This window comes from Pseudopodoces humilis, chromosome 2 (genome assembly GCF_049639895.1).
Source record: "Pseudopodoces humilis isolate 2021_Gansu_Grassland_sample_001 chromosome 2, ASM4963989v1, whole genome shotgun sequence".
NCBI lineage: Eukaryota > Metazoa > Chordata > Aves > Passeriformes > Paridae > Pseudopodoces > Pseudopodoces humilis.
In genome coordinates this window covers 15,490,637-15,503,148 of record NC_142201.1, presented here as the reverse complement: position 1 = coordinate 15,503,148, position 12,512 = coordinate 15,490,637, and the positions used below count along the sequence as shown (strand labels likewise).

The following is a 12,512-nucleotide window of genomic DNA, read 5'->3' as shown; positions in this document are numbered from 1 at the left end:
TATTTGAGAAGCTGCAACGAAGAGAATTCTGTGTTATATACCTGCCACTGCTGCTCATTCTGAAGCAGCCATATGGCACTATCATATACATCACACAGAGCGGCTACCAAAGGCCTGTAGCTTCAGAAGCCCTGAACCACTCACAGGATTTCCACACCACAATGTGGCCATGTCTGCTAAATAAACACTTTATAAACACTGTAAGGTGGTTTAAAGTGTAGCACAAAGCAATCATATAGGATTTTTGTAACTACTTTTTAAAGACAATGTGAAACTGTCTTCCAAAACAACTGCCAAGGCAAAAGAACATGGGAAACATGAAAATGATGATTTTTTTTTTCTTGTTAATCCTGGCTGCCACATGACCAAGAATGCACCCAAAGACATTATTACAGCTTAATGAAAAAATGTGCCTCTGTGGTGACTGAGAAATCTAAACAGTCTATTACACAAAAGACTGACATATTTTCTGAACTGTTGTTTAATTTCAGATAAAAATCCTGAACTTTTAAAAATGAAGTATTTCTACAAGAGTTTTAATGCTGCTATAATGTCTTTGTACATATCTGTTTACTCTCTGATGTCTGCAAATTGAAGGAAATCTGTTTGTACAAATAATCAAAGCTACAAATCAACAGTAATAGTATGGCATTTTCTCTCTGGGCTCAACAACTGCCTTGCAAAAGGTTTATTTTCCTAGGAAAAAGTACATGTTTTCCCCTCATCCATGACTGAAATTGGGTGTAAGAAGAGCCTGACAACTTCTGTAAACAGATTTTAAATGTTAAAAAAGCGCCCTAAGCAAAATTATCATGATTTATGGAGATTTTAGAAAGTTCTGAGATTTCAGCTGACAATATATGAATTGCTTCACTATAGGGTTACCAGTTCATCAATGGGTGAGTTCATTTACTAGCTTATTTCTTTTCTGTCAATCCTTTTCAAAACACATTTAATTATATTTAGAGGCAAAAAAAAAATTAAAAAGCAACCATGAGGAAAGAGGAATGTATTCCCTCTGGTTGCTGTTACTGGGTTTTAACAGAGTTGTTTCTTTTCATGTAAGGCTATATAGAGATAAAATCTCCATTTTGTTACATTACAGTACAGCTTGCATGGGATCAGAATATTTTATGTGCTTTTAGCTACATTTATTCCCATTTCATACACTAAGGAGTGGGACAGACATTAATGAACTGTACAGTTTCCTTCTTCACACGGGAACAAACTGCCAGGTCTAGCAGATCTATCAAAAGTCCCTGTGCCCAAGCACTTATTGCTATAATGTGGGCATCAAGATACTAGCTCTGAAAAGTAACTCTGGCTCATACAAATATCTTTAAAAAACAAGGCAGGTGGATAATGATTTACAGTAATAAGTTTGCAGCACACGCTTCATAAAATTAAACTGCTTGACTGGGAGCCATCTCATATATTTTTTTTCCTTTGTCTTTTACCTGTGGATATAACTGCTGCAGTTGCACCAGACAAACTGATTCCATCTTTAAGTATCTGGGTAGTGCCATTTTCCCCCTCAGGAGATGACTGAGGAGAAGGAGATGTAGGAGTCACTTGTTCTGGCAAGATTTTTTTCTGTTAAGAGAAAAAAAAAAACAGAGTCAAAATGTTTAATGTTTTTTAAGGAGTCTGCACAACCTTTCTGCTATCAGTTACAATCTTAATGATTGTGTGTGGTTCCTTACTAGAAAAGTACCACACACAGCAGAGAAGGGAAAATTCAGGAAAGAAAGACCAGAAACTGTCAATTTGCAATTACAGCTACTTTAGTAATGCAGGAGACAACAAATGCCTTAAAAATGAACCCATCTTTACCTAAAAAGTGGGAAAATAAACAGCTTTATATACTAATTCATGACTCTTCTAAAAATCTTAGGAAGAGGTATTTTGGGGTATTTTCCTGCCCATACCCTTTCAGCTGGGTTTATCACAGCTCAAGTAAGTTAGTTGGGCTGTGTATGTATTGCCATAAAAAACCTAAGTCACATCTTGGTGTCAACATTACAGTGCACCTGTATATTCCCTCAGCTTGTTTCAAAGGGGTTGAAATTCTCACTTCCAGGAGTTTTCAGGTGCTTCACGCAAGATATCAAATAAGCCTGTAGTTACAATCCAGTCATGCTGGTTGCCAAAACCTTTTTCTTTCCCAATGCAAACTTATTTGCAGCTTATCATACGACAGATAACCAGAGTTCAGAGCACAGTGGTTTAGAGATTGGTCCATGCGCATTACCTTCTCCACCTAAGGAAAAGAGAATTTTGTTGTAATTTGGTTTGGGCTGCAATTTAGAAAAGAGATGTGCACTTGGAAAACATTTCACAGAATCACAGAATATGCTGAGCTGGAAGGGACCCAAAAGCATCATTGAGTCCAACTCCTGGCCCTGTACAGGACACCCCTAAGAGTCACACCAGGTTCCTGAGAGCAGGAAAACACTTCTCAAGTTCTGTCACACTTAGTGCTGTGACCACTTCCCTGGGGAACCTGTTCCAGTGTCCAATCACCATCTGGGTGAAGAACCTTCTCCTGATATCCACCCTAAACCTTCTCTGGCAGAACTTCAGGCCATTCCCTTGGGTTCTTTCACTGGTCTCCAGAGAAGAGATCAGTGACATGTTTTGACATACTATGAAAATACATTGAAATAAAAGAAATAATAAATCAGAGTTCATCACTTCACCACTTATTCTTGCATGAGAACAGATTACATTTTTACTCTCTTACCTAGCAAAAATTAGGAATGTAAGAGATTACCCAAGGTCTTCACACTGCTGAATGCAGCAGAGACTTCTGGTCATGTGGTAAGGATTTACCATTAAAACAGATATACAGTGAAGTAAAAATTCTGTTGATTTGCCAAGAAAGGCTAAGCCCTCTTCCATATAGTAGTATTTATCCTTTACACTTTTAGAAGCAGCCTATTTTCCAAGTAATGTATTGAAAACCATGTGGAAAGCAATCAGAATATATACCTTCCTAAAAGAAGCAGTGCTTAACTTCTTCACACCTAGAAAGAATAAATTAACTTCCCTCTGAAATTCAGGGCACTTTAAAGAAAAATTCTGTGCCACTTGCAGTTTGGAAAAGATAAGCTAGAGAAAGTACTTGACAATACGGCACCGGGTGGGATCACCATGAACATAAGGAATAGACTGCCAAGACTTGGCATTGCATTGTGAATGAGATGAGGTGGCACAGGTGGCACAGAACCAAGGAGTGATGTATCACTTGTCAGGAACTGACCATTTATCTTAACACTGGATGATAGAAAGGTCTCCATACTTAATACAGAGGAAAAAAATGTACTTGGGAAGATTGAGGTTTTGATCTGAAGTCCAGTGTTCCTGAAGGCCCCCTGTAGCAGGGATTTTTGCAGGGGAGACTGTTACTGCTGAAGATCAATAGATCACACGGACACAGGTTGAGGTGTGGTGCAAGAAAGAGCAGAGTTTATTTTTCCTCCCAGGATTTATAGGCTTCCTACCATGGCCAGGGATTGGATGGTCAGGATAACACTTTGCACTGGCCATGAGAGATGCCCATCACAAGACGTGTAACAGAAAGAATGTACACATATCTATGTTTATAGTTACTGTCCTGGGAAAGTCCTTAGAAAACTATGTTAGCAAGCTCAGAAGCTGAGTTTTCAGGGCGACATCTCACCCTTTTTGGTTTAACAAAAAGAAAAGAAAAAGAAAAATGAACAAAGAAACTAACAACATTATAACAATCAAAAAATAAATAATAGAAAAATACAATACTCCATACAATCAGAAGGCTGTAATTTCAGGGTGATAGGAGACAGTGTTCTTTTACCACACTACCAAAAATGGGTGGTTGAATTGAGGGAAAAGATGAGAAAATGGGGAAAAATATAGCCATAAAAACAAAATACAAACACTAAACTAAGAGGAACCATCCACTCTCCACACCAACGCACACGTGTGGTAAGACTAGCTGGCTGTTTCCTACCTTCTCCCTCAGAAGGTAATATAGCACACGATGCTTCCTCAGCTGAGGCTCTCATTTTGCAACCCCCCCAGTGACAGGTAGCCAGCTGCAAACCCAGAGCCGTGTTGTTCCATGGGAAAGGCCACAGCCCCAGCAGGAGTGGGCACAGTGGCTTGGTCTGGCCTCTGCCAGCTGGGAGGGCACACCAGCTCTCTCTGCCTGCAGAGAGCAGGGCTCACAGCTTGTTCCATCAGGACAGCTTCACCAGCTCCACCATCATGCTTAAAAACTCTTTCTGTGGGGTTGAATTAACAGCTGGTACCCACACTCAGACCAAGGGGTTTCCTCAAGAAATTCTGAAAGGAATTCTTTGCACTGTTATGTAAAGTGAACTTTTAAAATTATAATGAAAGAGATATACACAGGTTTCATCTTTATTATAAGAGGGTAGAAACATATAGTGCAAGCTGCAAGACACAAATGAAAAACAAAATCTAATATGCATCTCATACTTACAAAGCTTAGAAAAATTTTAAATAAAGGAGGAAAATGATGCAACATCTCAATATTTCTAGCTGTATAACAATAGTTAATATCTGCAAAATGATAAACACTGCAGCATAACAAACCTAAAGGGGCAAAGAAATTCAAACAACTCTGCAGAGAGACAGGCTGATACCAATGTCCCTAAATACACCAAATAGCTAGTTCACACTTGAAACACAACCATTTAGCGCAGCATCTGGAGGGTTTTTTTTTTTGCAGCAGTTTATCAGGGTGTGTGGAAGAAAAAAAAAGCCCTTTCAAGCCTCTAGGCACATAGCACTTGCATATTGCATACATACAGTGAGGTGTACAGGCTGTATGGCTGCACTTCATGTCAGACACACCCTGTCTGCACAACTCCCACAAAGCCCCACTTCCTCTCTTTACCCTTATGCTAACAGGTGTAATAGTCCAAAGAAAAGTTTGCACATATGTATAACATCCTGGAAATTTAACCACTTACCAAAGCAGTAACAGCCTTCTGTGAATTCTCAAAAGGAGCTAATTTTTCAAGTTTTTAATGCTAAAGTTAACGAAGTAAAAAATCCCAAATTAGATATACCAAACCTAGATTTTGCAAAACCTAATTCTCCATTGCTTGGTCCCACAGAGGAAATCAGGAGCGCATAGAGGTACCTCAGATTTGCTGCCTCAGGAGAGGGAATGTCAGCACTAACACCCACTCCACAAAGAGTGCCCTCAAGCCCTCATGTGTCAAATGCTCCAAGCAGACACTTTCAGACACCCAGAGCCCAGAAGCCTCTTCTAACAGCAAGGTGCCTCCAACTGCTGCTTCAAAACATAAAGCCTCTCAATTTCTTTTTAATGAGAGCTAGAGGACAAAATTCTTACATGCAAGTAATTCTTACATGCATGTGGCACAACCTGCCACACCTGAATGTTAAGATATGACAGTCCTGTATTCAATGCTGTCCTTTAAAGCCCTGTTCAGACTTATGAAGAACACCCCACCCACCAGCTAAACCTCGACAGGAGCACCTTTCTCCTCTTTAATCTCTGTTGCTGCGCATTTTTACACACCAAGTAAGAGAGAAACAAAACTGGAGACCAATTCCTGTTTGTGGAATTTCCAATCGGTAGCCTAGCAGTTTGGATGTCTGACTGCAAGGGGCAGGCAGCAGGGAAGAGTGCTCAGCTTTCAATTTATGGTCCCCAAAATCATTTCGTATCTTGTGATCATATTTTCAACAAAGTGCTGCTTCCAGTTTCATACTAGAGCTTTTGGCTATGCTCTAGTAATAATATTGCTTCATTAGCATTTCACATTGATCAGCATGATCACTGGAAGGGAGAATCCCCACCTTGCCATCACTCCACCTCTTCCCTCATATAATTAGGAATAGACCCCACAGCCCACACTGATACTGACTGCAGGAGAAAAGCCCCAAAACTTCTACTTTTTGATTCTTGTGAGGAGGAAAGAGGGATGGACATAAACCCCCCACCCAAAAAAAAACACCAGGAAAAAGCACTGCCCCCCACCTTCTCATTAGTGCTAATGCAAAGCAGGAAGGAGTACAAGAACAGACTCAAAGGAAAGATATTGCAGGATTGCTACTCTTCTTGGACAGCCTGCTGTGCATGAGCAAGCCTCAGAAAATAGACTGTACTTCCATGGCAATCCAAATTGCCCTAAGTCTACCCTGCTGTGATCCTATTCTTCCTTGCAGCAGCTGTAGCATTTGTGTTTTTTTAGGGTGGAGCAGACAAAGAAGGAAGTAGGAGGGGTGGATGCCATGCTAGCTGTCTACCAGTTGAGCTCCCTGAACTGGATCACTTGGAGATTTCTCATCCACCAGCGCTGGGGTCAGGGGCAGTGAGAAATGGGGTGAGGGGACAGCAGTTCCAATGTGTACCTGAAAAACAGCTCCACCAGAGGCAGCTGCCAACACTCCAGGTCTGACTCAGCTGGGCAGGGAGAAAGGCATCATGCCTTTCAGACCAGGGCAGAATTAGGCCCACATCAAGAGAAAAAGAAGCTTCCTGCTTCATGCTAGTAGAAGCTCCAGGATTAGGGGGTATCCAAGAGATTCATCTGGCAAATCCCGCTGTATGCTTAAGAAACCTAAATTACGCAATAAAGCCCTCACTATTTTTAATTCTTTGTTTCTAAACCTGAAACAAAACCCAAAAAACCAAAAACCGCAAGCTATATATATGGTTCAGTAACAAACTAACCCAAACTAAAAAGCTTAAAGGCTTTCCTGTCTCTCTATTTCAGAACAGCATTTTTCAACACCAAATACTCACCCATAAATTAAACAGTAATCTTGTTTGGGAATAAAATAATCCACAGGAGTTTATACTAAAATATTCCAGAAGAGCTATTCTAAGTTTTTTCTTCTAATCAGTTACTGAAAACAGTAAAGCCCTGAAGGCTGAAGAGAAGACAGAAAATTAAGTAATAATAATAAAAAAAAACTCACTACAAAATTTTGCAATATAAAGTAAAGTAGTAGATAAGGACTAACCTTTTTTCCAGGTTTTAAACTTTTTTTCCTTGTTTTAGGATTTTCAGTATGAGAGGTGCTTTTTGTCAGGGGAATATTTTTAGGAGACCTGCCCTTCTTGGGAACTTCAGACTGTCCAGGGGGTTTGCCCCGACCTGGTTTCCTGCCCCGCTGCGCTGGTACTGGAGCAGATTTCTGTGGAGACTGCATTGAACGCCGGGTCACTTTGGAAGGGGAAGATTGGATTTTTGCACTGCTCTTTGTAATGGAAACTGAGGAAAAACAAAAACAAAAGGGAAGGGGGGGAAAACCTCAAAATGAACAATGGAAAGCAACTTTTCTAACAAAGGCTTAAAAAAATAAAAGTGTACTGCACAATTTACATTGTAAAATGAATATACTTTTTACTTTGAACATAAGTGGTTGGTATGAAACTATAGAACTTCATAGAAGTCAAAGAGAGAACTCTTTGTACCCATTTTTTAGAGGGACTTCCCTAAGAGAAAAACATTCAAATAAAAATTGTGAAAAAAACCCAATAATTAATCCACTCACCTTATAAATGCTTCCCATAATTTAATTATAATATTTATAAAGTGCCATTCATCAAGAAGGCCTTCAAAAATACTTCATAAATTATACAGCCTATAGTACATCCCTTTTCTGCTAAGAGTAGTTTCACAATTACAAGACATCCAAACTACTTCTAGGGAGCTACAAAACAACTTTGAGCAGCAAAGAAAATCATCCCAGTGACAAGGAGAAACTGTTGGAAGGCAAAATCTCTTCAATGACTATTTGTCTGAGATGCTGGTTTAGCAAGTTAAGCTCACATAACCATACCCAGATTTTTCTACCCGGTACCATTTCTAAGAAGGGATTCCAAAAATCAAACACAAAGTATCATTTTTCTTCATTCTTAACACTGATGTGATTTTCTCCCATGAGATGGGTTAATCTCCCATCCCAATCCAATATGGGCTCCCAACAGATATCCCCTTGGATATGTTCCAATATGCACATGATGTGACAGAACTATAATCTGGTGTAAGGCTCTAAGATATAACCAGATTTCATTAAATTAAAACTTCCTAGTGAACAGGTCTTTTCCACCCAACTCACTCTCCTCTGAAATAATGATTTCTTTTTAACAATTCCCCTCCCAATGGACAGATTAGAACACCAAAGGATGCTGAACAGAACATTTTTCATTGAGGATATATCCTCAATGAAAAGGTGTACTGCACCATGCTACAGCAGCACCTGTGGCCAACAAAAAGCAAATACTAAGTCCCTGTGGCCAACAAATACTCCATTTTGTTGGCCCAACCACTGGTATGCAGACATAAGCTGCAGGACAGGGAAGTCAAAGATGAAATAGGAAATTATTTTGACATCAAACCACAACTGTGTTGGTCACCAGTGCCTAATTCAATGCACTAATTCATACTGGAAATGGAGCATAGGAGCTGTTCATTCTGGATTTTTGTGAATTTGGAATCTTCCTTCCCTGAAAATATTAGTATGTTGAAGCTTTCTGGTAAGCAAGTAAAATAAAAAACAAAACAAAACAACAAAAAACCCCCCAAAAAGATACTTTTGAAATGAGAGATTGAGAAAATAAAATATTTAAAGATTGAGAAACAGTTTTAATGTCTAGCTCTATGAATTATATTCACCTTAAAGAGTCCAGCACCTTGCTTTACAACTGTTCCTTTAACTCTGTATCTTTATTCAGGAGTTAACTGCTATTAAGCATTTGCAATAGAAAATATCACTGTAAGATGAAATACACACTGCATACAGACTTCTTATAAAATACAAGTACTACTGACACACATTTCTAAAGCATTAGGAGCATTTACATACATTGCTATTTGCCTGATTCGGTTACTAATCTAATATTCCTAAATGGCAGTTCAGAAAAGATCTCTTCATTATGGCTGGTTGCAATCCTAATACATAAAATGTAGACCTGATATCCCTAGATATCTGAGAAGGACAACCTTCTGGATGTACAAAGTGATCACTTTCCTTTTATTTATGTGTGCCAAAACATATTTTCATATGCAATGACAACTTAAAATAAGATGAACAGAATTTTAACCAAATGCTGGCACAGCATTACTCTTATGTTCCTGAATTGCTGAACAACAACTCACATTAAGCTGTATATCTGGAAAGCAAAATGGTATCAATGGTAAGCTGTACAATACAATACTACATATTGCATTATACTTAGAGCAATATAAAATGCAGCTATTTTTATTTACTTGTGCCACACAACTATGCATAGAACAAAACAATCATGACCTTGTAAAGAAACGTTGTTTAACAAATTCTTTGTGCTTCTGCATATACTGAAATCTACCAAATGCATCTCTATTCTCACACAGTAAAGACACAGCTGTTGTTAAATACATGCTGCTTTCAAGTCAACAGGTTCTAGGAGCACAGGTAAGAGATTTGGACACTGGGCAATCCCTAGTCCCTTCCAGAAGGACATTTACCAGACAAAGAGTAACAATGCAAACAGTTCCAGCCACTTCATGTTGCCCTCTTGAACCACACGCATCAAGCACTATCTTATCTCACCATCTTCCTACCTGTATATGCCAGAGGACCAAATATGAGCAGCATTAACCATTAAGGGGGCAGGGGGAATCAGGTCCCACTTGCTATTTTTCCTTCTGCCTAGGGCTGAAGCTGCTTTTTTTAATAGGCAGGACTGCAACAAAGCCCATGCTGCCTGGGCAGCCTCCTGGAGACAGCAGCAAATGAGGAAGCTGCTATTTGCATTTGTTGATTTAAGAGAAGATGGGGGGAGTACAAGGAGTGGGAGACTGCTAAAGTAATTCCCATATTGTCTGCAGGCTGTATTGACAGTGATCATCAGTCACCTGCTCATACTTCCCTCACCCCGGCCTTCAGAGGGAGACCAAAGGTTACACTGGGTCACAGGATCTGGGGGGAAATGAAAAGACATGCAAAATCAAGCTGCCAACCCACTGCATCTGTAGACAGAGTTATCCCCACTAGGCCACATGTTCCAAAAACTAAGACATTTTAATAGTCTCATGAGAACTTGTTAAAATATAACGATGAAGAGAATAGAGAGGAAAAATGCCAAGCTCTGCTTGCAATTACTGCAGTATTTAGCTGGGATATTTACAACCATAAAAGCACATTTGCCTTTTGAGGATGCTGCTTTGCATCACAAAGGCCCTTTCATTTGCACAAACAAAATCAAGCATTTGTGTCATGTTGTTCATCTACACAAATATCCACCACTCCAGTTTCAGGAATGGGATGCATTGCATGGCTTTCTTTCCCAAATATCTTGTTTAGAGACAAAACCTGTACAAGCACCCTCAATAACTGAAGATCAGAGGTCACACTACACAGACATACTTTACCATAGAAATGTTAGCTATGAATCACTGCTTTCAAAGTTCATGGAGTTCTAGTTCTGCCACGTTTGTGAGGGCTATAGGTGTATAGCCCTTCATGCAATTCACAGCTTTCATACTTCTCTTTCAAAACATTCTTGCTTTTTTCCCCCCAAATGGTTCCATAAGAATCCCAACACCTGCAAACTTTGCATTTAATGTAAGAGAAACCCCAAAAGCCTGTATCTTGGAATTCACAACCTGGAGACGCACGGCCACAACTCAGTCCCTAGCTGAAACAAGCAGATCCACTGCAATCAGCTCAGCTTATCTGCATGAAAAGGACCCAAAAGGTTACACCTTCCATGAGGGCAAAATTCTGCTTTGTAGAAGCAGAAAAACTGCCCAGACACAGGGAGAACTGAAAAATTTGACCCCAGAATGTTATCGCCAAGATCTCTTGCCAGAATAAGTAAGATATTTAAGACAACTGTGAAATCTGAAGCTACTGAAACCTCCACTGCTTGGGAAGGGGATGGAACAGATGACAGCTCAAAAGCCTGAATTCTCATGCAATTCTAATTAGTAAAATTCCCTCAAATAATCAGCAGTGACAGTTTCACTCTGTGTTTTTATGGAAAGCAGGGGAAAAAAAGGTTCAGATTTGTAATATTTAAACATTATAAATCTCCCATTCAGTTAGTGTCACAGAACAGCAATTACACGACAAGACTTAAAACAGCTAGCTGATGGGAAATTACACAAAGCAAGGTACACAAAGCAGGGGCTCACTGCCATATATTCTGTGAACACAGAATTGCTACCTGAGGTGATGATGCCAATTAGGCCAGTAAAAAAAGCAGTTCACTTTTAAAACCAGACAGAAATTATCCTATTTGTACTATAGTATTGTTCCTATGCCCCCCAATATATAAACTCAATGGTCCTCTGAAAATACAAAAGCTTGGTCCTTCTGTCATGTACAGACAAGAAAAATGAGGCAAAGAGATTTAGCAACTTACCCTAAACCCATGTGAGCATTCCACAGGAGGCGTAATGGAAACATATCTCCTGAGTTCTAGCCTGGAGTTTTAACTATAACATTAACCTTCTTTAATACAGTCGTTATTATCATGATAGTTTTGACAACTGGCTAAGGAAGTGGAAAAGATTAGCAATTTTTCAAAACAGCTTACTGCCAAGGATTATAAAAATGTATGTCCTTATGTCTCAATTGAACAACAGAGCCATACAAAAGCTTAACTATCTGTAATACATTCCACCTCTTCCTATCTGTGTTTGGATTACTTCTGGTTATGAGGTAGCTTTGAGATAGTAATTGTTATGTTGCTATGATACAAAATCAGTTATAAGTCATTATTTTGCTATCTAAAAAGCAACATCACACTTGGAAACTTCAATATCCACCTTGGCAAGACATGGGACACTACAGCTTGAAATTTTCTTCTTTCTAGATTTTAGTTTCTGTTACCAATATAATAAAAGAAATAAAAAGTCTCTGTCTTCTGCGAAAATTTTTAGCAGACCTTACACAGGACTGAAAGGCAAAATGGAGACTGCCAAGCAATGTAAGACAAAAATGGAAGAAAGAAAAAGCATTCCTCTCCCAGTGACTTCCCCAGGGAGCACTGTAGTACCTTCAGTCCCTGAGTCCTTCACCCCAACCCCATTCTGCCACGTTTTCAAGAGGCAGGCAAGAACCAACCACTGAAAAGACCGTTTAAGATCCATCAAAACCCACTGCTAATCAAATTAACACACACCACTTCCAAAAAAACCAACCTTTACAAGCTAAGATGGAGCAGGGGATATGTGGGACTTGGGGGGCTTCAGGCAAAACAAAAGAAAGACTCCTGTAAGATCTTTTCAGTTAGTCCCCAGAAACCAAGTATCGTGAAGCACCAGCTCCTAGTCTCACCCTTCAACAAGAGCTGCCGTTGCAACCACATTAGCAAAAAACCTGGACAAACCTCAACAAAAGAAAAACAACTCTATTTTGTATTTTGTTAATAATCTGGAAGGAAGGAAGACAAGGAAGAGAGCAAGCAAATAATACGAACTATCAAAACAGCATCAACTTGAGTTACCTGAACTTAAATGTGCTGCTGCTGAATC

General features: G+C 39.4%; 1 protein-coding gene across 4 annotated transcripts in view; it reads right to left on the bottom strand.

The window, feature by feature from the left end:
• The window catches only part of SCML2 (Scm polycomb group protein like 2), a 71,408-nt gene that overhangs the window by 17,078 nt on the left and 41,818 nt on the right, over positions 1 to 12,512 (bottom strand). For all 4 annotated transcript variants that reach the window (XM_088052013.1, XM_005516667.3, XM_088052014.1 and 1 more), the window contains 2 exons: positions 7,009 to 7,259; positions 1,458 to 1,593 (listed from right to left, as the gene is read on the bottom strand). In XM_088052013.1, coding sequence (XP_087908139.1) covers positions 1,458 to 1,593; positions 7,009 to 7,259 — 387 coding nt within the window. The remainder of the gene's footprint in view (positions 1 to 1,457; positions 1,594 to 7,008; positions 7,260 to 12,512) is intronic.